The 26,314-nt window shown below is 31.9% G+C and overlaps 1 protein-coding gene across 2 annotated transcripts in view; it reads left to right on the top strand.

Annotated features, from left to right (window-relative positions):
* Cc2d2a (Coiled-coil and C2 domain containing 2A) overlaps window positions 1-26,314 on the top strand; it is a 147,505-nt gene that overhangs the window by 71,807 nt on the left and 49,384 nt on the right. For both annotated transcript variants that reach the window (XM_085812156.1, XM_085812157.1), the window contains exons 21-26: window positions 4,537-4,675; window positions 7,000-7,212; window positions 11,469-11,558; window positions 15,847-15,938; window positions 16,038-16,231; window positions 24,980-25,109. In XM_085812156.1, the coding sequence (XP_085668282.1) occupies window positions 4,537-4,675; window positions 7,000-7,212; window positions 11,469-11,558; window positions 15,847-15,938; window positions 16,038-16,231; window positions 24,980-25,109 (858 nt within the window). The remainder of the gene's footprint in view (window positions 1-4,536; window positions 4,676-6,999; window positions 7,213-11,468; window positions 11,559-15,846; window positions 15,939-16,037; window positions 16,232-24,979; window positions 25,110-26,314) is intronic.

Here is a 26,314-nt window from a genome sequence, read left to right as displayed (position 1 = left end):
TACGATTTAAGAGATTCTGGTTGTGGAGTAATGTAGCGTAAGCTAACATTAGAATTAAAAATACTAAATACAAGAAATAAATACAATTAAACATATTCAATAATAGAGGTTAGGAAAAATATTCAACATTGTTACTAAAATGTAAAGGACGTTTTATTAGTTGTCCAGTTCGTGAGACTCGAGATCATTCATCATTGGTCTCAGATTTTAACAAAGTCTGAGTTTTGGGCTGGGTGTCAGAAGTTTCTGGTTTCAGCCTTTGCTCACCTGATATTAAACAATAAGCTGGCTTCAGCCTGTCAATCAAGATGTTTACTTCCATTATCCAATGTTACGGTCACCAATCTTTTAATGTGGATTTGATGAATAAGCGAAATCGAAACTGATCAGCCAGAGCATTTCATAAGTGAAATAAAGGCTTTTATTGGTCTTAAAAGAAGCAGCATATTTATTTTTACAATTTCCATTTTTGTTTGCAACATATTACTTATTTTTTACATAAAAATAACGCAGCGCTTATCAAGGAACACTCCAAGTAACGACGTTTTTAGCTCGACTCGTTGTTGCCACATGGCGAATCTTAATAACTGTTCAAAACATCATGTTGCCACTTAGGAAGTCCTAATAATTATGTAGAAACATTAAATTATGTTCCACTACAGTACTATGGTAAAAATTTCTCATTTAAAATATGCTGTATTTAAATAAAATGTATTTAAGGAAACATTCTTATTTTTGATATTTGTTTTTGCTGTGACTTATCTCACTTGATTGATAATAATGACAGAAACAAGTCCACAAATTTTATCGTGCAGGATTGTGTTTGTCATTGGCATGGCTCTTGTGCACTTTATAGGTGACAATATGACTTTGGCGAGCTGTGTCCCAACTTCTGGGACAGATCGAAAAGTCTGCTATTCCTCTTTCCTTACTAAGAAACCTCTCAAGAGGACTTTCAGCTGGCTGTGTATTTTAAGAGCTGCATGCCAAAAAAGCACTGAAAACTTACAAACAGCTAATCCTTCTGTGTGATATAAACCTGGGCCCAGCAATACAAGCTGGCAACACTGAACTGGGTGGCACTTCTAATACTTTTAGTTATTTAATTGATTCAAGTCTTCACTTTCAAAACACCTTTCATAGAAAGTTGTCAACATCATTGGTCACTCATTAATAATTTTCTGCTTGTGGAGAAGGTAAAAATTACGATGTTTTTAAGTCATTTTTATTATTGTTTCAAAATCTTTGTATTTTTTTTTTTTTTTTTTTTTTTTTCATTTTGGGTAATTAGCAGTATTTAGGTAACTTTTAGTACGATGCAGATTTTGATTGAAATAATCTGTAAATGAATGTAAATACCTGAAATCATTTCCTGAGTATAAATTTATTTAATTGTTCATTATTTTGGTTTGTGATGTATTGAGATCACTTGTTTTTATTGCAAAAATATGTATTTATAGCTAAAGAATGAAATGACAAAATAAGGTTAGTTATCAGATGGAAAATTTGTCACTTCCAGTCTTTTTTTATTGTGCAGGATTATCGTTATGTTGTTTGAATGTGTCAAAGTACAAGAAGACTCTCTGCCAAAGGGAAGAAATGTCACATTTTGGAGGGTTTCCTGGGGGGAACTGTCTTGTATTCATGTTACACACAGGGAAACTACAAAAACCAACTTTGCAGCTAGCCTGTTTATCTGAGAAAAACTTAGTAGTAGTATCCAACAGTTTTGACCACTTGGTCACTGGTGGGGTTAATGGAGTTATGCACTCATGGACTGAATGTTAATTTTTTTCACCATTTTAGTTAAACAGCATGTTACTTTTGTCTGTTTTAGTAATTTTTTTAAAATTAATTGTTAAATTCAGAAATATTACTTATTAGTTTAGAGACTTTTCATTTCAGGGTGTTGAGCATCATATATTTCTAAAAATACAAATCTGCATTTTGAGATATTTTGGCTTTTACCATTTTTCTCATATACACTCTTAGACAAAAAAAAAAAAAAAAAAAAAAAAAAAAAAAAACGATGCACTGTGACTCCGAGAAGATATAAAGCAAATTGGACACAAATTGATATGCATACAGGTTTCGACGGAAAATGCAAAATTTTAAATTTTGGTTGCCAATGAATGAACGGCTGTCGCTACAGCACATCTAATCTGAACAACTGGCATGGTGTTTAAGAGGAAACAGGTCAAAAATTCTTCACGAATTTCATTCCATGTACTCTGGTAGACAGTAACTATGCCTCACATACAGGTGTGCGAACGATATGCGCAGATGTCAGAATTTGAGAGAGATTGTGTAGTTGGGCTTATTGTGTAGTTGGTCTTATAGGCGAATAGTTGGACATTTGAGCAGGAGCGATGCCACTATTGGATGATGTTGGCAGGAACGGGTGAACCATTGCCGCACACAGCGTCAAGAAGGAAGCGGTAGGCTTAGAGAAACGACAGAACGTGAAGCCCGAGCAATCGTCAGAGTAGCACTCACAGCCCCAGATGCATCATTATCCTCGATTGTACGTGCAACTAGTGCTTCAGTGAGCCAAGGAGCATTCATAGACGGCTCACAGAAAGGGGTCTGAGGTCATGACGCTCCTTGCGCTGACTACCATTGACCTCTGTACAACGTCAAGCCCGTTTGCAGTGGTGTCGGGCTCATTCACACTCGAATGTCACTGACTGGAGTAAAATAATTTTCATCAATGAGTCCTGCTTTGAACTGAGCCCCGAGTCTAAAGATGCCCCCGACAGCGGTGTGATACCAACCTGTCTTTCAGCAGACAGCAGCAGACCCGACAGACATTAAATGAAATGGCACCCCAGACCATCACTCCTGGTTGTCAGCCTGTCTTTCAGCAGACAGGCTGACAACCAGGAGTGATGGTCTGGGGTGCCATTTCATTTAATAGTAGAACCCTTTTGGTTGTCATCTGTCACAGCCTTACAGAACAGCAGTACGTCGATGAAGTTATAAGGCCTGTTGTGTTGCCCTTCATGTCACGCCACCCTGGACTTACATTTCAGCAAGATAATGCCCACTCCCACACTGCACATGTTTCTACTGCTTGCCTTAGTGCTTGCCGAACATTTCCTTGGCCAGTAAGGTCACCGGATCTATCTCATATTGAGCACTTTTGGAGCATTATGGGCAGGACCCTCCAACCAGCTTGGGATGTTGATGATCTAACGTGCCAGTTGGACAGAATTTGGCATGACATCCCTGAGGAGGACATCCGCAACCTCTATCAATCGATGCCGAATAACTTCTTGCATAAGAGCCAGAGGTGGACAAACGCGTTACTGACTTTTTCACTTTATGAAGCTCTATCACCTTCAATAAATCATCCAATTTTTCTCAAACTGTAATCATTTGATTTTCTGTACATGTACTGATTTATCTTCTACCAATTTTCGTCCCATTCGGATAACTCCTTCTTGGTGCGTTGTCTTTTTTTTTGTCTAAGAGTGTACTTTTCTTCATGTCTCTCAAAATTTAATAACATTTTGTATATATTAGAATAATTCATATGTATTCAGCTGAAAACAATAAAGAGAATGAGTTATATTTCAGAAACTGGAAGTAATCATCATTTCCTAGGCTGCCTTTATTTTGTCCAATTGTACTTATACAATTTAATTGCTTTGCTGCCATCCCATTAATCTATACATGTTATATAGTACAGTACAAAGTCTGTAATCCGGACATCAATTATCCGGAATGATCAATAATCCGGACCTCAAAGCCACAAACTTTTTTTTTCTGTATGCTTTATGCATGCACGTTTAATGTTTTCTGTATGCTTTACGCATGCACGTTTAATGCGTGTTTAGCACAAAAAACGAAGCAACTTAAGCAACTTACATTGAAAGAAATGTTTAATAAAGTAAATAAATAAATATTAAGCCCTTTTTTTTTGTAAATTTTGATACCCTTTAGATCATAATTGCTCTTTATTTCATAAATTACGGTTTCATATTTTTAATTGTATAATTTCTGCATGCCATCTTACCAGATTTAAATTGATGATCTATAATCTGGAAAAACCCTTAATCCGGAATCGCTGCAGTCCCGACGAGTCCGGATTACGAACTTTGTACTCTACTATTTTTCTTTTCTTTAATATTTCTTGTGAATTAGGACAAAATGTCAGTGTTATTTATTTTCATATCGAAGAGAGACCACGTTTATATATGGTAGACCATGTTTATATATGGTACATGAAAATTTTATGTGTGATATTTATTATTATCCATAATTTCAAATATCAGTCATAAATTTTGAAATTTCTGATTGACAGATGTAATTTCATTCTGAAAGACTAGTAAGATATGTAGTTATATTGAAAAGTAAAAATTTTAATCTGTTACTGAAAAATGTAAAAAAAGTATTGTATTATTATTTATAAATATGGAACATTTTATATTTATTTATTTATTAAATTATTAAAGTTTACGGTAGTTCTTTCTACATTATCAAGCATAATGTTTTAGCCTAAACTCTCTTTCTTTAATTTCTGTTCCATTTAAGGGATGCGGGGAGAATGACTTCTTTTTCCTATCTAACATCTCTAAGGTTCTCTAACATAGAAAAGTTACACCAGTGGATTAAAAATTCAAATTTGGATCCTCATAATCCTGAAAATGCTGCTTTATTTCATTTATTCCAAGTAAGATTTATCTTAAGTTATCTGAATTTGTTTTTCATTATTCAGAAAATGAATTATCAGATAATTTTGTCTGAAAGATAGAAAAAATTTTGCATGTCATTTTTTTAATTAAAAAGTGCATTTCCTAAAATTTATGATATTGTTGATAATATTTATCTCTATAGGAATCAAAGAACTCTCTGAAGGGCTTATTGAAATTTGTAGTTTGGCTCATAAGAAAAGTTTCTGAAATTGATGTGCACACACACACGAACACACACAGTGACATATACATCTAAGCAAAAACATTACATTCAATCTTACAAGTGACTGATCATAGATGCTTTGAGTCATATTTATCAAGTGTTTCTGAAAACGAAAGATTCACAATTAGTCATAGCGACTTATAATACTGTGAGGAAGTAAACACCACAAACTGCCAACAGGATGTCAACAGTCAAGGTCAGTGATCAACATGAGAAAAATTAATGAAAGTTAATGTTCTTTTCAGAAATTTACAAATGACATAAATTACAAAACTTATTCGTTGTTAGAATGACATGCTATGAAATAAAGTGCATTTAGCCCTTCTTGTATGAGACAGAATTATTGTGAAAAAATTAGAGTGCTCATGGCCAATTCCTATTCATCTTCAAAAGTGTACAGTAAGCGTGTGTGGGCAAGAGCTGTTGACTCAACAGGAAAAGGTCATCTTGACAAATTCTTTTTCCCCCTCTTGGTAATATCCGTGTAATTAGATACATATTCATTACTTACATGTAAAAGAAAGGGCACCATGTCATTTCTGGAAGAATGCCAAGTTAAAGTGTGAAGTTTTATTATATGAATATATATATTTCATGCACTTATAGGAAATTATATGGAAGGCACATAAAAAAGGGCAGTTCTATACATCTTACTTTTGTTAACTGTTCAATAAAATCCAAATTCCATTTTGTCATGTCTCAAAGGAAGGACTTTAGCTACTGTTTTTTTTTTTTTTTTTTTTGTTTTGTTTTGAAATTTTTGTCATGGGCTTTTTTCTTCATCTGTGGCTCTGGGTGTAAAGCACCATAAATGGAGAGATGAATGACATATCATTTTTCTAGGTAAATCACATTTCTGACTGCAGCACCTGTCATCTTCAGTCAGTCTGCTAATGGACTGAATCTTGCATCGTGCATTGTCACCTGTTACTGTGTTGTCCTGCACCTGTTACTGTGTAAAGTGATTTTGGATTCCAGCTCCATTTATGCCTAGTACCATTTTCATCTTCAGAATCCAACTTGGGGGCCAGCTACCAATAAGTCAATGCATGCCTTCTATCATATGCAATATTTTGTTAATTACTGAATGATCAACATGTTTTCTTCTTTAGCCCATGCTATCACTGATATATTGTTTATATCTGAAGTTATAACAGATCTGCAACTGTATGCTGTTACTGGATTTTTCCTGAATGACATGAATACTTTTAATCCATGGGGCCAGCTACCAATAAGTCAATGCATGCCTTCTATCATATGCAATATTTTGTTAATTACTGAATGAAAACATGTTTTCTTCTTTAGCCCATGCTATCACTGATATATTGTTTATATCTGAAGTTATAACAGATCTGCAACTGTATGCTGTTACTGGATTTTTCCTGAATGACATGAATACTTTTAATCCATCACTGCTCAAAGGCAGCAGTGCCAACCCATTGGGGTGCAAAATGAACTTCAGAAATGTAGAAACCAGATAAACTGATGTACTCCAAACATGCATCCAATATCTTTCTGTATATTATCAGTTCTCGCCATTTATTGTGGCTAACATAGATATAAACTCCTTTGTTTTTGCAAATTGTAATCATCAGTTAATATCATGAGTTTATCTGTATAATAAGTATGATTTCTATGGCTCTTGTGTTTTATACCACTGCTTTTTTCTAACCACCTGTGTGTGTATGTTTGTAAGTATTAAAAGGTTTACTGTCTGTGTGAGAAAGTCAGTATCAAATTTAGCTATTTCATTTTGCATAAATTCTAAGAATTTGTGGGTTAAAAACAATTTTTAGCTTTGTTATATCATTCATTTTGTAGTTCAGACACATTGCTATCCTGTTACAGTATTCTATGGCACTAATTCCCTGAACAGACACTCCTCTTTTATATATTTTTTAATTTCATAGTATTAAGTTTTTTCTGTTCCAAAATGAATATGAATTTATTTATTTCTGACATATATGTGTATATATTTCTTTATTTTCTTAACATGTTTCCTAACACAGTCATGTATTCGTATGTATTTCTACATTGTAATGATAAGAAGTATTTTATCTTACTGAAAGTTATTTTCAGGATTTAGGACTAGATGAAGATAGTGCTGAGGGAAATTCTGATGTTTATAATTCAGAACCATTGTTAGGAGAGTTTGATTTTTGTTCCATGGAAGAAATTGAAAATAACAAGCGTTTCAAACTCCTACAGCTAAGAAATCATGATATTTCTCAATTTCGTAACTTAAGAATGATTCCTGCTGATGAGAAGGACCTGAAAGATGACATGATTAAGGTTTCAAAATCCTTTTATTTCTACTGCAATATTTATTGATTTTAGGCTAGAATTATGATGAGTTTTAAATTATATAAAAGAATAAGAGTTTATAATTACAATCGATATCCAATTTTTTAATTAATGGAATCTGAAATATATTTTCAGTTTATGGTACTACATAAGTTTCTTTAATATTAATTAAATTATTAATTTTTTATAAATATTTTTTAAATTTCCAAATTATGGTATTATAGTGTCGCAGATATAATCTTCAACAGCTTGGAAAACTTTAAATAAGCTAAAGGTGATATAAATATTTTTTAAGTTTGTTAACCAAACAAAGCATGTTTAATTAGATAAAAACTCAAATTATTTTGTTTTATTAAGTGTTTTTAAAACTGAAATATTTTTATGAGAAAATAACACTGATCAACAAAGATTTAATCTTGGAATAATTAATTTTCTATGTATTCATGTCCTCTAATTCAAATATGTATTCAAACTTTTGTTGTCACACTTATCTTTTGAATAACATTACTTGATAATACAAATATGCTTCCCAAGATGAGCAGTTATATTAAAGTTTCATTGTTTCATCTTCATTGTTTCTGTAAGATGCCAGTATAGAAAAGATGAGAATTTTCAAATTAAACTAAGACACCAGGGTATTCCATGTAGGCTTTTCCTTAAACAATTAGGAAATTATTTCTGGATTAAAAGTTTGATTATTAATTGATTGCAACTGAAAAACTACATGACAGCTTTACAGGAATGTTTACAAAAATTTCCTGGGGAATCTGAGAAGTAGCAAAAGTAGTGGATGATCTATTGAAACCATCTACTACTTTTACTTACTGCTATGAACTACAATATACTTAGAAAATTTCACTTTTTATTGTATTACCTAGATTTCGTCCATTTGAATCTTGAAGCTATAAATAAAGATAAACATAGTGAATACTTTTATTATAAAATTTCTGACACCAAGAACGGGTAATGTCTGTAGGAGACCTGTAGTTTTTTTTTCACGTGTAATGTAACTACTTTTCTTAGAATTTTTCTTAAAAATTGAAGCTAATTTTTCTTAGAAAACTGTCAGTAAAGGCATCCTTCCCTCAGGCAGATATCACACATATGCTGTGTCTTAAATAATTAATTAACCAATCAGCTTTCTGAGTCTAAGGTATAGATTTCTTTTGCTAGCATTAGCTGAATTTTCAAGTGAGGTGTTTCTTAGTCTAAGGGCATCATAAAGTTATACAATTTCCTCTTTTATATGATTTCCTTTCTCATATTTCTATAATTTGTCAAATTTGCCATGAAAATTTGTTGCATGACGGGAGAATTATGAATACATATTTGATTTCAGCAGCAAAAGTATAATTAGATTTACTATCATGACACTGTTAAATGAAAGCACTGCTCATCTTGACACTGTTAAAAGAAAGAAAGCAGCATAATTGGATAGATTGGGAAATGTGTAAGGAAAATAAACACGCTAATTAATTTCCAGTGTGCATATATTAATAGAGTACTTGTAATATGTGCATTTTCATTAAATCTTTTTGTGACCAGTGATGTTCTATCCAAACATCAGAAAGAAACAGAATAATAATAATAATAATAATAATAGTAATAATAATAATAATAATAATAATGAGTATTATTTGTAAATGTACTTCTACAAATACAAAACATACATTATTTCATATATGCACATGATTTCAAGACTTAATAATTAATGTGTAATTATTTTAAATTATTAGGAAAAATATAAGGTAAAAACAGTATGTTGTTGTTTCAATTTAAATGGAGAAGAAGCATTTATTTTAATTGAACTTGATTAAAGTATTATTATTTGCTATTTTAATTAAATCATATAAAATACTAGTGATGAGTTCTACTTGAAACTATAATATCATCTAAATTAGATGCTAATATAATGAGTAGCTTGATCTGAAACAGGTTCTAATCCACATTAAGAGGTAACAAAGTAAGCTGTAGATTGATATTTAAGTTTTATAAACATTTAATTTTATGTTAAATTTCTTTAGTATGTGCTTATTCTTGTCATGATACTTGCTCAGAGCAGAGGTTTATGCAAGTTTTACAGCAAGCAGGATAGTCTAATGCATAATAATATAATCTTAGCTAGTAGCTTAGTGGAATTTGATTTGCAGAACTGCAGCTTGCTGCCACTTTCAGACTAGTAGCTTATAATTGACGAAGTTTTCACAAAGTTTGCTAAGTTTTAGGAAGTTAGGTAGATCTTTCTCTGTGTATTACAAACCTAAGGTAGTTTCTCTTGTTATAGTTATGTTTTAGCATTAGTGTATCAGCAAGTAGCTATTGTGAACTGTCAACCAGAAGCGGCTTAGTTTAGTTATTCCTATTGGTTTGTATCATCCTCAAGTCAGGGGGGGATTTGTTTTAGGTTTTAGTTTTTAGTTAGTTTTACTTTGAGTCTAAACGTGTCTGTTAATAATTAAACAATAGCAGAAACAACAATCTGTTAGACATAACTGTTTATTCTAATGCCAGCCATAAATTTGGGAACAAGGAATTCCCAATCAGTTTTAAAACTTTAGAAATTATAATATTGTTATGAAATGTTCTGGAGCGGTAAGATGGCTTCCCCATGAAGCAGTTTTAGGGTTGCCATAAAAGAGCAAGGAAGGCAGGGTTGTCACATTTGGTGAGAAATCATCCATTTGGCGACAAAATTGGTGATATGCCATGGACGGATGGAGAACCTTCTGAAACGAATTCTTACTGGTTTAGCCCAGAATGTTCTCGAACACAAGCCGAAAGATATATAAACCCTGCTGGTCCGCAGTGCAAGTTAGTGTGTCTCATGTAGTTAGTCCGTGCGGAGACGATCGAGTTGACAGCCGGCTAGCGAGTGCCGAGTGGGTCGTCGAGTGCATCGAAGTGTCACTTAGTGTATTGTGGTTCCTGCTTTGTCAAGAGAGTGTGTTAAGCTCTGGGAACGACTGAACCAAAGAGTCGAGAGCTGTGCTCTGTGTGTCATCGAGTGCATTGCGAGTTGTAGTGTGAAGAGTCTCGAGAGTACGTGGAGTTCCGAGAACGACCGAGAAAAGTTGTAAACTCTACTCAGGTGCTTTGCAGTGAAGCTGTCTCCACCGTTATTGCCTGACAGTGTGAAGGCTGTGTCGCTGAACGCGTCAGCGTGTTTATAACAGTTTGATAACTGTAAAATGGATTTTGGAGCTGTCCTGATTAATTATTGGTAAATAAAGTGTATTTCAATATTCCATCAAGTGCTGTCATCGTTATTCACTCCAAATCCATATGAACCCCATACGAATGTGAAGAAAATAATGTAACAATATGAATAAATTAAAGTTAGCCAGCTAGATTGAAAAACAAAGGATAAGGGAAGCAGAAACCAGTAAATGGATAAATGAATGAAGAAATCACCAGACAATTGAACCATTGGGACAACGAAGTACTTTTCAGTTCATAAAGGAATCCTACAAATTAATCTCACAAGCTGCAGCCATATCACTAGCAAAAATAGCAATAAGGTAATGATGTTGCTTTCAAAATTTCTATCTGCTTGATGCCAAAATTGTTCAAATTTAATATACAAATGATAAGTTCTAATAAGCTAGTTATATTTTTGTAATGACACACACACACCTTCATATATGCTTTTGCGCCTAATTTGACTACTAAAACTTTACTCAGTTACATTAAAAAATTTACTTGATTTTTTACTTTTCTGTACGGCAAATGGTTAAAGACTTTTGAAATGAAGCACTTGTATTTCAAATTTAAGGCACAGAGAAGTGTTCTTATTTTTATTTTATTCTCAATTATACCCTTTTCTTCTTTTAAATATGAGGATTTTATGATTCTATAACCAGCTTACATTTTCAATTTTTAAAATTTGAGGTTACTTTCTTTTCAAGAATAGATTTATGATTTTTAATTTTGTAAAAGTAATGCAAAAAGTGACATTTTTGAACCTGTAAATCAATAAGAAGCATTTCCTGAAAAGTGGCTAGAATAAACTTGCCTTATTTTCAATGAAATACTTCAGGTTAACATTTTGATTTAAAAGAAGTAAGAGTTAAAGAAAATGTGTTAACTGTGTAGATATTTTATTGTTATATATTTTTCATCAGTTAAGGGCAAGTTTAGATAGTAAATTATGCTTGTCTCACTTTCAGAAATGTCTTAAATTCGTATACATATGTATAAAATATTAAGCTATTCATATTTGCTAATATATTGTGTTTTATATTAAGGCTTTATACCAGAAACCTGAAGATGATGAGAGAAAAAATGAGGTAGAAAAGGCTCCTCAGAGAGAAAAGGCAAAAATGCTCATGCAGAAAGTTAGTTTTTATTTGCTGTTAAATTAGTACCATGTAAATATTAATTTTTATCGTAATTGTTTAATTTTTAAATATAAATGATTATGCATGTTAATATTACTTTAAAAAATGCAAGATTAACTTAATCTTTGAAAAATTTAATGTTTGACAATATTTATAAGCACCTGTCCGTTAATGTTAAAAGAATAGCAAATGGAATATTACATAGTTAACTTACTGAAGGTAATAATAATGGTGTTACTCTTATGTAATTTAGTATTAATAGAAAATTACTTTCATATTAAAATGTTTAGAAAGATTGTCTCCTTAAACTTCATGAGTTTTAAATTAGGTATGTCTTGCTTGCGTGGATGCTATGCTTAAACTACTATCAGTTATACTCAACATAAGACCTATTTTTCAAACACTTTATATTATTGATTGCATTAGATCTTTTAAACATTAAATCTTGATAATAAATTTTACTTAACAATTGATTCATTTGCTTATTTTTGAAAATATATATAAGAATTTTTATTTATTAGCTGCTATTACATTATCATAGTAAACATATTCTAGGTCAAAGGTGGAGAACCTTTTTATCATGAGAACTAAAAACTAAACTCAGAGGCATAACAGCCCTAATGGGCCAAGGTCTGGTGCCCGAAATCTGCTTTCTTGACCTTGGGCCTCAGGGTGCATAAGCATATGCCCTGAACAAGTGGTCAGCTTCTTGCAGGACCCCCAGTTTTTAGTCCCCAAGCGAACTTGGTACTCATTTTATTGAACCAAGTGATGGAAATCAAGGGATGAAAGGCTGAATCAATCTTGCCCAGCCCAGAAATTGAACCCCAGACCTGTGGAGCTGCTGCGTGATGCGTTAGCCATTGCGCCAGCAGGCCTCTTTTATCATGAGAGGCCACATTTAAATTAAGCATCGATAAAGGAGGCTGCATAATTTGATATATGTATAAGTGCGACTTTTGTGAAATTATTATAGTTTTTGTATAATTTTATCACTTTATTGCATTCTATAGAAGTAATGCAAAAAACCATCAAGTCATTTATTAAAATACAAATTTACAATATGCAATATTTTTCTATTCATGTAAGGCTAATAACTTATTAAAACATTAATATTTTTTATTAAACAACTACATATATTTAAATACTGTTTCAAATAAAAATAACAAAGTATTTTTCAATAAATTTATTACATTATAAAGAAAAACAATAGAAAAGAAATTATTTGTATTAATTTATAAAAAAACCAACATAGCAACTGTATGTAAAATACTGTTAAAATCCGATGGAAAATTTAATTTAGTGGGATATTTGCATTTGTTTCTTTCCTGAAAGTAATTGAATATTTGCATCTAGCTTCATAACACACAGCCTTAGTAGACTGTCTAAATGAGCATATGTAATTTGTGATCTTAAATTAGTTTTAATTTTTGTCATGAGAGAAAGTGTTGACTCGCAGCAGTAGGTACTTCCTAAGCAGGAAAGTAAACGGTGTTCATGGTCTCATGGGCATGGATATTCAACGGCATTTTTCTAGATTTCTATGGGATCCTTTTCAGCATCAAAAAGAGATTTGAGGATACTATTTTCCCCCAACTCATATACAGTCAAAAGTCGTTAATTCGGACACCCATAATCCAGAATGATCTATAATCTGGACCTCAAAGCTTCAAACTTTCTGCGCATGCACGTAAGGCCTTTACGGCTGAGAATATGCTTGTGCGCGTGCGCAAAATACGTTTACGAGTGTGCGTTTAATGTATAACGGACAGTATAAGCTAAGCTAAAATTATTTAATTATCTATTTCAGTTAATGTTGCAGATTGTGTTGTTCCTTAATCTTAGAATTGGATCCGGCTTATTATTTTTTGCAGACTGTTAGAGCAATTTTATAAAAGTAAGCTTGAACTTTCGATTATGTCAAATAGAATTTCTGATATATGTTTATTAATATGTAAATGATCTAGAAAGCGAAAGTATGTTTCGAAGTTCATTAAACAAAAAGTGGCATTGCTACAAAAAATGGATAAAGGCATATCCTTTGTTTATCTAAACTTTAACGTTTGTTTATCTTTAACGCCGCGGCGCCGCGCAATCAATTGGAAGTTGATCTGTCAGCACTATCCTTATCTTCAGAGCAGATGTTTTTATTTTATTTGCCTTATAATTCCTTATTAAATGTAGTATTTCATCTCGATGTACTCCATCTTTGATATGATTTAAATCAAATTCCTCGTCATTATAATTCGCTTCCAATAGCGAAGAAAGTGACAGAGGTTATTGAAACGAAAAAATTTCTATTGACAAATTAGTCGGTCTTCTCGACACAGCAATTATAGGACTTGAACAGCGGAACTTTGTAACTGAAGAAGAAATTATGTCTGTTTATAGAATTAAAGAGAAAGTATTATGACATAAAACGTAGCAACTTAAAAATAACATTGAAAGAAATGTTTAATAAAGTAAACAAATAAATATTAAGCTTTTTTTTTTTTTTTGTAAATTTTGTTACCCTTTAGATCATAATTGTTCTATATTTCATAAATTACGGTTTCATATTTTTAATTTTGTAATTTCTGCATGCCATCGTACCAGATTTAAACTGATGATCTATAATCCGGAAAAATTGATAATCCGGAATCGCCGAAGTCCCGACGAGTCCGGATTAATGACTTTTGACTGTACTCCATTTATAGTTCCGTGTGGATATATATACTAAGTGTGCTTCAAATATATACTAAATGTGCTTCAAATGCCATAGGAGAAGTGTGCTCGTCAAAATCTGAAAAATCTTCACTATATTCTTCTGTTAAAAAGTCCAAAATACTTACATGCTCATCAAATGTTTTATTTTTACGTGTTTGCTCATTCAGGATTTTTGCTAGTTCCGGGAAGTGTTCTGCAGATATATCCAAGTAAGAGAGCAATGTTTTGATAAATGTTAATTTTTTTTTTCAAATGCTTGGATCCTTTGCCACATTTCATATATGTGCTTTGTTTTACCTTACAGGTAAAGATATAAATTGTTTTGTTTTGTTATAATATCAGACAAAAATACAGTGTTTCTGCAAAATGCCTCATTTGATAGATCATATAGTTTTCCCTATTCTTGAAAAAAGTTTAAAATTCGTCATCATAAAGTTAAAGCTTTAAATAAAAGTTAGTTAAAGTTAAACCTGCCTGTTGATAGCCAGCGAACCATACAGTAGTATTGTAGATCAGCACTGTACATTTTCTCGTCTTCTCAATTTAGCATCTGCCAAAATTCATGATGATGCATTGCATTTACATGAATATAGTTGACAATCAAAATAGTTCTATTCAGAGTGTCTTGCAAAATAGTTATTTTTGCGCAAAAGTTTTGCTGATGAAAAATGCAGTGAAAAATTCCCCAAAATATGTTAAAAATTTATCAGTGCTTCATAAAATTGTTGGCTGATGAAATTTTACATCTGCGTTACATGCGCAATAAAAACTAATAAAAGTTAAATTTTTACTTTAAATCATTAAAGATGAATAATTATAGTTAATAAGTCATTAAAGGTGGATAATTAAAGTTGTATTAAATTAGTGTAAAGAAAATGTCAGAGCTATAGTTGTTGAGCTTAACTAATATTATTAAATTAAATATGAATTAGCCTCAATAAAATTGTCGTGCTTGTCGGAATGGCAGATACATCACACATCACGTGATTGTAAATTTAACAATTTTATTACCCATAAACATGACTTTTATGTACAAATGACTTTTATGTACATGATGTTGATATTATATGATTTAAGAAAATAACTCTGAAACACAGGTGTTCAGTACCTTACAAATTAAATCAGCCCCGCTGGTTAAACTCGAAATTCCAACTCGGGCATAAACGCTCTACCACACGTTCTGCAGACAACTCGGGTCTGTCTCATTTGTTGGAGTCTTACCTCAAGGGATGCGACTGATTGGCTGACTACTGCCAGATACATGACAAAAATATTATGATAACTCTTCCTTTCACAGTTTTCAACTTGTTAATTCTTTACTAGACTGAAATTCAGGGAAACTTTTAATTTTCTGTATAGTTGAATTGAGTTCAAATGATTATAGAAATATTTATTGGAAAGTAATTTTTAATTAAAAATATTAAAACAAGTACTTTCCTTTTTTATAAAAATTAATAATTCATATTTTTATCATAATTTAAAAAAAGTCATCAAATTTTTGAAAAAAAATTACAAATTTGCTTAGTACTTTCATGTGTATGACATGCATGTAAATTGATCTGCCATAATACATCTTCAGGTTCGTGAAGAAGTTGCTGAACGTTTTTATATATCCCAACATCAAAAAATGCTTGAAGATGTTGTTGTTGAAGAAAAAGTTCCCAGCATTGGGTATTACTTTTTATGACTTATATTTAGTTTTATACTAAGATTGTAATTTTCATGTTAATGTGGTTTGTGATTAATTAAACATTTTTTTTCTAATTACAGAATGATAGGTTTTAGCCTCTTGAAACTTCTTCAGACAAAACGCCCTTTGTATCCTGCAAGAAAAGAACGCAAGAAAGTGATTTGTGCTATTGGCAATATGAATGTCAAAATTATTATTAAGATACTACATGCCACAAATGTTCCTGTGAGAATGGATGTTAGTCCATTTGAACAAAAAGAATCATCTTCTGAAGGTAGGTTTTGTTTTTGTTGAAAAAATTTGAATTGAAAAAATTTGAATTAAAAAAATTTGTACTGCATTTTTGGACCTTTTTTTGTTATAGGATGACATAGGGGCAAAAATTTTCTGAACATTAGAAATGTTTCATAGGTTAATATTCCTATAAACAAAGAAGTGAAATTGAATAGCACACATTAAAAATTTATTATGGATAAAACTTAATTTTGAAAACAAGAACGATATTATAAAATATTAGAACAATGCATTTAATTTAACAATGACAAATGAGCAATAATGTTGCTTAAGATTTGATGAGGTAGTCTTTTCTTTTCTTCCAACATCTTTATATGAATTCACATAAAGAAGAATATGCATAATTTTTTATATAAACTATGCATAATAACATGATACTAAATGTATTTTGCTATGCAAAATACATTTAGCATCATTATGCATATATCTTTCTATAGAAAATTGTTTGGAAGATGTCTTCTAAAGCAGGGTTTCTTAAACTTTTTGGTGTAGAGACCTTCTAATATTTACGAAAATTTTATGGTACCCCATAAACATTATGCAAGTCCGACACACACGTGAGTGAAAACATCAGTTTCTTCACTTGTACTGTAATATACCATTGCAGTTTTAGGTTATTGACTTTAATTTTTAAAGTAAACAGAACATTTCTATTATAAAAAAAAATGCATTGAAATGTTTTTGTTTTTTCTATGTCTGTATTGTCTTATCTTTATCTATTTTCAAATTCATTATGTAAAAATATTTTATAATTATAAATTTATTATAGTAAGATAAAGAAATATCAAAATTGCTAAATTTTTGGCGACCTCCTACTACAAGTCCTGCGACCCCAGTTATGACCCACAGTTTAAGAAACTCTGCTCTAAAGTAAACGTTCTGCATTCATATATGAAAGTTTACACATAAAAAACAAAGATAGTCTAATAAGTTGCTTTAGAGAGTAACCTAGAGAAAACTGACATTTTTAAAAGTATTTGGTTGCATATTGTGTGTCTAAAAAGAAACTAAACTCCTTAAATAAAATATAAGATACAGTCAAAAGTCGTTAATTCGGACACCCATAATCCGGACCTCAAAGCTACAAACTTTCTGCGCATGTCTCGCGTTGACGCATGCGCACAGGCGTTTAAGAGTGCGCGTAAGACCTTTACGGCTGCGAATATGTTTGTGCACATGCGCGTTTAATGTGTAACGGAGTTATAAGCTAAGCTAAAATTATCTAATTCAGTTAATGTTGCACATTGCGTTGTTCCTTAATCTTCGAATTGGATCCGGCTTATTATTTTTTGCAGACTTTTAGAGCAATTTCATAAAAGTAAGCTTGAACTTTCGATTATGTCAAATAGAATTTCCGATATATATTTACTAATATGTAATTTGTATCTACAAAGTGAAAGTATGTTTTGAAATCCGAAAACTGTTTATCAATTTCACACTGCGGATTGGAAGTTGATCTGTCAGCACTATCCTTATCTTCAGGGCAGATGTTTTTATTTTATTTGGCTTATAATTCCTTACTAAGAGTAGTATTTCATGTACTCCGTGTTTGATATAATTTAAATCAAGTTCCTGGTCATTATAATTCCCTTCTGATAGTGAAGAAAGTGACCCAGAGGTTATTGAAAACGAAAACATTTCGATTGACAAATTAGACGGTATTCTCAACACAGCAATTATAGGACTTGAACAGCGGAACTTTGTAACTGAACAAGAAATTATGTCTGTTCATAGAATTAAAGAGAATGTATTATCACATAAAAAACGAAACAACTTACATTGAAAGAAATGTTTAATAAAGTAAACAAATAAATATTAAGCCTTTTTTTTTTGTAAGTTTTGATACCCTTTAGATCATAATTGTTCTTTATTTCATAAATTACGGTTTCATATTTTTAATTTTGTAATTTCTGCATGCCATTTTACCAGATTTAAACTGATGATCTATAATCCGGAATCGCCGAAGTCCCGACGAGTCCGGATAAATGACTTTTGACTGCATCATGTGTTTGCTAAAACTGAATTTTTTTTTTTTTCCCCCAAAACAGCCTTCTTTTTTCATCATTGCTGAATAGTAAAACTGGAGAGTAAGGTGGATATCTGATGATATAAACTTAATGTTTTGCAAAACATTGTATAATATAATGATTTTATGAATTACAGCATTGTCATGGAAAAATTGTCAGCTTACTAGCTTTCTAGAGTCTGGTGTAATTTCTAATAAATCTCCATTCAAAATTCTCCTGAGCATCCTTCTAATACTGTCTGGTGTAATTTCACCTTTTGGAATGAATTTGCAGTGAATTATTTCTTTTATTATTTGGTACTAAGATTTTCATAATGAATTCTAGTGCTTGATGGAATGGCTAGATTCATTTCATGGAATTTCACAGCTTCTAACAAAATCTCTTTAACATAAAAAATATGATTAATATATACCATTCTGTGTGCTTGGCAGTACAGGAAACAAAGTTAGAACTTGAACAACTAGCACAGAAGCATTCTTTCAACAAAAAGAATTCATTCACCCAAGAAAGATAATCTGATACATGAGCATGTCAGTAGAGGTGTAGATCTTTACCTCACTTGACTGTCTATCAAATGCATTTGACAATGTGCCTCTGAACTCTCATTATGCAAACAAACTTGCAATTTCTTTTTTTTTTCCAGTTCCTTTAGTTTATTTACCCCAAATGACCATATCGATCAACGATATTTACTATCTTATAGAGCAGCTGTCTGAAATCTTTATCAAAATAGGGGCCTTAAATGGTCATAGTCTGCTATGGGGAAGTAAGAATAGAAATTCTAGAGGCAGACAAATTGAACAACTGATCGAAGATTATCATTTTTCTCTCCTCAATAATGAACAAGATACCTGTATCCTTGAGCTTACAAGGGCTTTTCACGCTGTTGATTTGCCATGTGTTCACTATATATTTTGCCCATATGCCTTTAGTATTGGAAATGATCCTTACAATAAGAGTAGTTTCCATTTTTACTTCCTTGTGCGAAGTAAAAAGGAAGTATTGTAATCGCGAAAAGTTTCAGGCAACATATTTCAACGAAAATATCCATTTTGACCGCTATAGAATGCAATTTTGCGTGATATCTGTACGTAAGGACAGAATAAAAGACTCATTTCCTCCAAAAAAAAAAAAAAAAAAAATTATAAAACTGCTTTAAAATTAATTCTGAAGAGAATTTTCCGTGGCGTATGTACGTACGTACGTACGTATCTCGCATAACTCAAAAACGAGTAGCATCAGAACGTTGAAATTTTGTATATAGGACTGCTATAACATGCATATGTGCACCTCGTATTTTGGTTGCAATCGGCCGCACCAAACATACATAAATATATTTATATATATATCCACTCTGTTACCCGGCTCAGTGATCTCAGTTTCTTTACTCTTATATGTTTGTAAATTGTACATTTTTTGCTTTGAAAATGATTGCATTATGTTGTTTTTATCTTCCGGTTAAGGTTTTTATGCCTTTAGTAAATCTGTGTGCAATATTTTTAGAATTATCAACAATTTTAAAGTTGTTTAAGTGCCGCTAAGCCTTTTTTTTTATGGCGGCCATTGATTGTTTACATTTGAAACAGCAGACTATTGGATTGTTGCCAATCTAGAGAAACTTAGCTTTGCAACAACAAAGGTAATGCCTTCATTTATTATTGCCAATTAAGTCATGCTTAATCCTTTCTGGAATTTTTTCGAGGAAATAAGTGTTTAAGGTTTACTTCGTAATTTTTAATACAGATATTTTGAGTTTTTATGCATTTTTGCCTTCTTGCAAAGTGAGAACTGAATTAATTGAATGAGAAATACTCAATCGTCTGTGAAAAACTGTTTCTTTTTTGTTTTGTTTGCTTAATTTCTTTTATACATCATTCTAGCTTTATTATAGTATTTGAATAGAACATGTGGCAATGATTAGATAATTCTATTCTTTAAATGATATAAATTTTGTGCATTATGAGTTATAATATGAACGAAATATAATACTGTTAAGTGAATCTAGAGCCAGAGTGTCACTATGGTAAACAAATACTAGAGTGAATTTTAAAGAATGCATTTATTCTATTGTGGTTTATGCGCTGTCGGCAAAGTAGATTTAATTCAATCCAATAAGTTTAAATGAAATGCAAGAAAAAATGCGTATAATTTAATATTCCGTACAAGGAAGTCATGTGCTGTACACATCAGATTTTTTATCTCACATGAAAAGGAGTGTATCCCAGTGAAGATCTTTTCGCTTTTTATGTGATATGACAGACTGGGAATTCTTCTCTACACTTGCAGACCTCATTGAAAAAATGGTAAATTATATGCTTGTTGATGATCTGTGAAAGCCATTACTGATCTTATTATTCAGGCAGTTACAGTCTCTGTACCTGTGACATCAATAGCTACTAAGATATTTAGAACCATAGCTGAATGCTAAGAAATACCAAAAATGTTGTTGGTGTTGTTGTATTTAATTATGGCAAAGCATGCTAGGGCTATCTGCCTAAGGGGAGGGATGCCTTTCGTGGAGGACTTTCTAAGGGAAACTGGCTCGTATACACGTTACACATGGGGAAAACCACGAAAACACCCATGCAGCCAGCCCGTTCGCGGGATTCGAACCTCGGACCGAACTACCAGTGTTCACCATCTTTACCGCTCGGCTGCTGGTGGGCCCAAAAATGTTGTAAATGCCAAGAAATACAAAGACAATAGAGAAAAGCTTGGGGAGCTTTTTGTAGGTACCTCACTTTGTCAAAACTTACGGCTTCCAGAACAAATGGAAGACGAGACAGCTGAGCCAGAGGAATTCATAGATTATTTTCTGAATCATCAATAACATCCTCTACTCTAAATAAATAATTATGGGAAATAGTTAGAAAAAGATGCTGATTACTCATATAAAGACTACTCATTTTCCATTCTGGGAGGGGATGGCTGAGTGATTAGCACTACAGTAGAAGTTTATTAATGAGACCTTTGATACCATTTCTACAGGCAGCAACTATCCACCAGCATTTCTTTCTGGGAAGCTGCAGTCTGAGATAATTCCTACTTGGAGCCATAAAATGGTGATTTTAGCATATTTGAATTAAAAAGAGCTTTGTGACAGAAACACAGATCTAGTCTGGGTCAATTATGATATAGTTTGGATAGATCTACTCTGGGTCATTTATGATGATGTCAGTTATGAATTGCTGAAGCATTCATCCTGTAGGTCACTGATCGCCTTTTTCACTTTTTACAACTGAGTGCGGAAGAAGCGTACTTTTTGCAGTGCATGGAAGAAAGCTACTGCCTATCCTATAGCTAAGCCAGAGAAATAACGAAAGAATCTCTTTAACTTTCAGTCTGTCACATAGCAAGTTGCATTTGCAAACTTGTGGGAAAAATATAAAATCACTTTGTTATTATTTGGAAAAGAACAACGTAATCTGGCCTTATCAGAGAGTTTTCAGTAACGGTAAAATGTCTATTTATAATACGCTGCTTTGAAAATCTTCACTCGTAAAATCTTTGTCAAAAGAAAGCACCTATTTTCTGTCCTTTTTGACATTGAAAAGGTCCTGTGCGAACTAGCGTTGTGGCATTCTATATGATCTTTGTGCCAGTGGTGTATGCAATAACCTACCAATTTTCATAGAATGTTTTAAATGCATGAAATGTGTTTAAATGTTTTAATGTGTATAATCAGGAAATGTTTTAAAGTATTAAATGTTCTAAAATGTATTGGTGAATACTTCATGGATGTGGACTATTGGTCTTTGTTTCACATTCACAGAGTACTCGGCTACTATAGACTGGACAATGTCTTTATTGTGTATGGATTGGCATGATCTTCAATTTTATTGAAATTAATTTTGTCGACCATAAACTCTGTATGCTAGTTTTTGTGAATCAGCAATACAGCTGGGACGTGACCAATTACTGTTCTTCATTACTTCAATATACTATCTCAGCCTGACTTTCCTAGTAAGGTATCTTTGCTTGATGATATGGGGGACTTCCTGTTTTAAGCATGACCATATTGAGAGCCTTTTTAATCTTTGAGGGCTTACTCACCAGCTGAAGAATATTGCATTTCTAATGTATATACTGAGGCAGCAAAGCATTTCGAAATATCACCTTGTGCAAAAGTGCAAATTTGGCTTTTGGATGTTTTCAGTTATCTTGGCAAAAAATACTAGCAAGATTGTATATCAGCAACTTTTTTTTTACATAGTAACACACGGCAGTTCCGATGTATATGGAAAAGTCAAAAGCAACTGGTCATGTCTGAGTATTGTTTATAATAGAAAACCATATGGAAAGAAGACAACTGCACGATTCTCGTTCATTACTCACTTGCAAATGAACTGCTGTGTGTTATGGCCATTTATTCATATTTAAGTTAAGTCGTACAAAATTCATAATTTATTCAAACTTGTTTAGTGAGCCAAAAGCTTCTGAAACATTTTTCAACACCTAGAATTCAGTTTTAGAAGTTTTAAAGCTAAATTAGAAATTTAAGTAATTACACATACCAGATTCTTTTAATACCTGGTTTCCACACACATGAGGAGGGATAACAGGTAATGAACTGACAGGCATCACAATAAAGTCTGCTGTTGGCTCATTCTTTTCAAAGATATCATCATGGGGAATCAGACAAAAAATTATGGCTAAATGACAGCTACTTTGGGACATTCAGACATATAATAAGTTGATAAATATAAAGCTAGAGTGAAGTATTGGTAGGTTAGTAGAAGCTGTGCAACTTAGGATTGATCACTCCTTGAACTGTATGTAATTGCCTTCTGAAAACCGACAGTGAACTGAAATGGTAAACAGTTAATTAGAGGAAATCAAAATATTCAATGTTGTTGTCTTGTCAATGAATTTCACTGAAAAATGGTTGCCAGAGCCTCAAGGAGGTTAGACTTTTACCCCAATTTTGAGGGACAGCACCCCAGAAAGGGGACCACAATCTCCCCTACCACCAAACCACACAGTAGGATTTTCGACTCAGCATATATTTTGAGTGCCCCATGCCGTAAAGACACTATACATTTACAAACATCCATGCCTTCTCCCGGATTTGAACCTGGGCCCTTCGGTGCAGCAGTAGGCTCGCCCCCTAACCACTATACTATCTGTGTGACCAGAGCAGTTGTGGACTCAGATGAATGGAGTTTCGGATGTCTTCAAAATATCATTAGTTTGAATCAAAAGTGTATAGAATTCAGGATTTTCAAGAATTATATCTCCAGTTATAACTGAGCTGTTTGCTTGCTATATATAAAATTTCTTATAAAAATTTATATAAAATTTCTTATAAAATTTTATATATAAAATTTCTTATAAATTTTTATATAAATTAATTTTTTTATTCTTATAAAAATTACCTAATTTATATAAAATTTCTTATAAAATAACAATATATTCGTTAGAAAGTCAGTGCAATATTCAGTACCTGGGCTTTTCGGTCCTGCAGTAGGCTCATTAACCACTATACCGTCTAGGCGGTAAAATATTCCTTTTTAAGTTTGTTTTACAATAATAAATAGTTTTGCAAAATAATAAATTTATTAACCCCTTAACTGCCACGGAAAACGTGCAAGATTTATTTCCCAGTGCCACGGTTTTTCACACAGGCACACATAGTTATGTAGTATATTAGGGGAAAATAAGTGCAAGTTTTACTTTCTAAAAACTGTTTACTTTCACAAAATAAAGAATAAAAGAAAAAAATAAATGCACAAAATTTAATGTTTTGAGTAAAAGTATAATAAAAAGATGTAAGTATCATAAAAATGATGTTTTTATCATAAAAAAGATCCCTAAAATGGAGTTTTGATCAATTCATTTTTAGACCAGTAAAGTGTAATACCAGGTTTTAGTGTTATACCTTATGAAATCAATATGCCTAAAAAAACATATTTCTTCTGAACTGGTTGAATGCCATGATTTTGTTCTTGATTTTTCGTTTGCAAGGTGTTGGTTTATATACTGGTTTACAAAACGGTTAGTTTCAGTAACAATATGAAGTACGAGCAGTTCATCAAAAAATAATTCAAGAAAGATAAATGGGTTTGAAACATACGTTATATCTTCCTTTATTCCTGGAACCTACTAGAAAAAGTAAATGAAAATGGAGGACACAGAATAAAAAAAAAAATACGTTTTACTCAAACAACACCAGCCAATACCGAGTAGTCATTACTTTCATTGCTTTAGACACACCCCTCTTTCCAATTTCTCCCCACACTTCTATGAAATAGTATCCTCCTTCACATACTTTGTCAAGGTCATTGTGGTGTTGCATTCCAAAGCTTTGTGAATAATTTTACGGGTAGCAGCGCAAAGCAAATGATAGTATTTTGGAAGGCCGTATATATATATGCCCGTGGCAGTTAACGCATCGGCTGAGCAAGGCATATATAACGCCCGTGTATATATATATGTATATATATATATATACATATATATATATACACCCATGGCAGTTAAGGGGTTAAAGATTATTAGATGTATCTGAATTTAGTAGGCTTACCATTTCTAGAACCTATCAAAATCTGTCAAGTCTTGGCTAATCAAATCAAATGCTCTGTGCGTATAATGATTTTACATGTCATTGTGGTTTCATAGTGCATAAATTGCCTTTCAAAATTATTTGTAGATATGTAGAGTGAAATATCCTTCAAAATTTCATTCTTAAAATTACTTTTCAGAAACAGCAATTCACATTGAAAGTCAAGTGCAGCCTTTTGTAGAAGTAATGTTTCAAAGAGTTGCTGTTAAGACTGGTATAGCTGATGGACCTCATCCAACATGGAACCAAGAATTAATACTTCCATTTCAGTAAAGTCTTGAAATTCATATTTTTATATTTTATATGCTGCTGATTGATTACTATTTGAAATTAAATTAATAACTAAATTTGAATTATAAAATTATTTTTTCTCAAAAGTTAATACTAATTGTGATTTTTAAAAAGTATCACTGTCATCATCAGTATAATGATCCTTTCAAATCTTGGTGATTTTCTTTGATTATTTTGCAAATGAAAATATTTTCATTTTTAAGCATTTTCTTGAAATATTTAAAGAAAATGCTTAAAAATGAAAATATAAAGTATAATATAAAAAGTGAAACTACTTTCCAAATCATAAACATTTCAAACCCATATTTCAACATTTTCATTTGTTTAAAACATTTTTTAAGTAAAATATAACCACAAAATATACACCATTTAAAATTAGTTTTAATATTTAAAATTTTTTTAAATTATGAAATTGCATAGATGTTTCACTTAAAATATGTAAAATTACTTAAATGTTACCTTGCTTTATGAGAAGAACAATTATTGAACATTTGTAGGTTTAAAAAATAACTTATGGAATGATAATAAAAAAACCTAAAATGTTACATCAGTGTATGATAAGTGTACTATAATTCACTAAATTCATTTATATAGAAGAGATCTACATTTAGCGTAGTTTCGTTTTCAAGAATCAGGAAAGCGTTGTTCACATGGAAAGCCTGAGAACGTACTATGAACTGGGGTACATTGAGCTTTTTGTTTCATTGTTAACAGGGTAGTGAGAGTTGCAGCAGAGTAAGGTGTAAGAATTTTTCAAATATCAAGATTTTATCATCTATTTTGTATAATGGTGAAGTCTTGAAACACAAGGATATATTCAATAACTTACACTCACTTTTTGTCTGTTTTATATTTCCTCAGAAAGCTTCCTGCAAACTTGGGTGCTGTTACAAAATTAAAATCATATTTTTCTGCAGTCATTACACAAAACAAATGCTGAATGCTAATTAAGATTTTCTTTTTTAAGTCTCACCTCTCTTTTATGGGGGGGAGGGGGTAAAAGTGAAACTACTTTCCAGATTATTTTTGATTGTAAAATCAAGTAATAACACATAGGCCTTTTCTTACAGTGGTGTGATGTAAAAGGATCTTATGTAAGATGGAGAATGTCTGTGTTCTTTATTGTACAAAGATTTTGTTACCTACCTCTAAAATTCTTTATCATTGCAATATAACCTAGTAC

This window comes from Stegodyphus dumicola, chromosome 2 (genome assembly GCF_044657685.1).
Source record: "Stegodyphus dumicola isolate Sdum_Otavi_A_Nest chromosome 2, ASM4465768v1".
NCBI classification, from domain to species: Eukaryota; Metazoa; Arthropoda; class Arachnida; order Araneae; family Eresidae; genus Stegodyphus; species Stegodyphus dumicola.
Note: the sequence above shows the minus strand (reverse complement) of the source record. Positions and strands in the feature narration are given on the sequence as shown.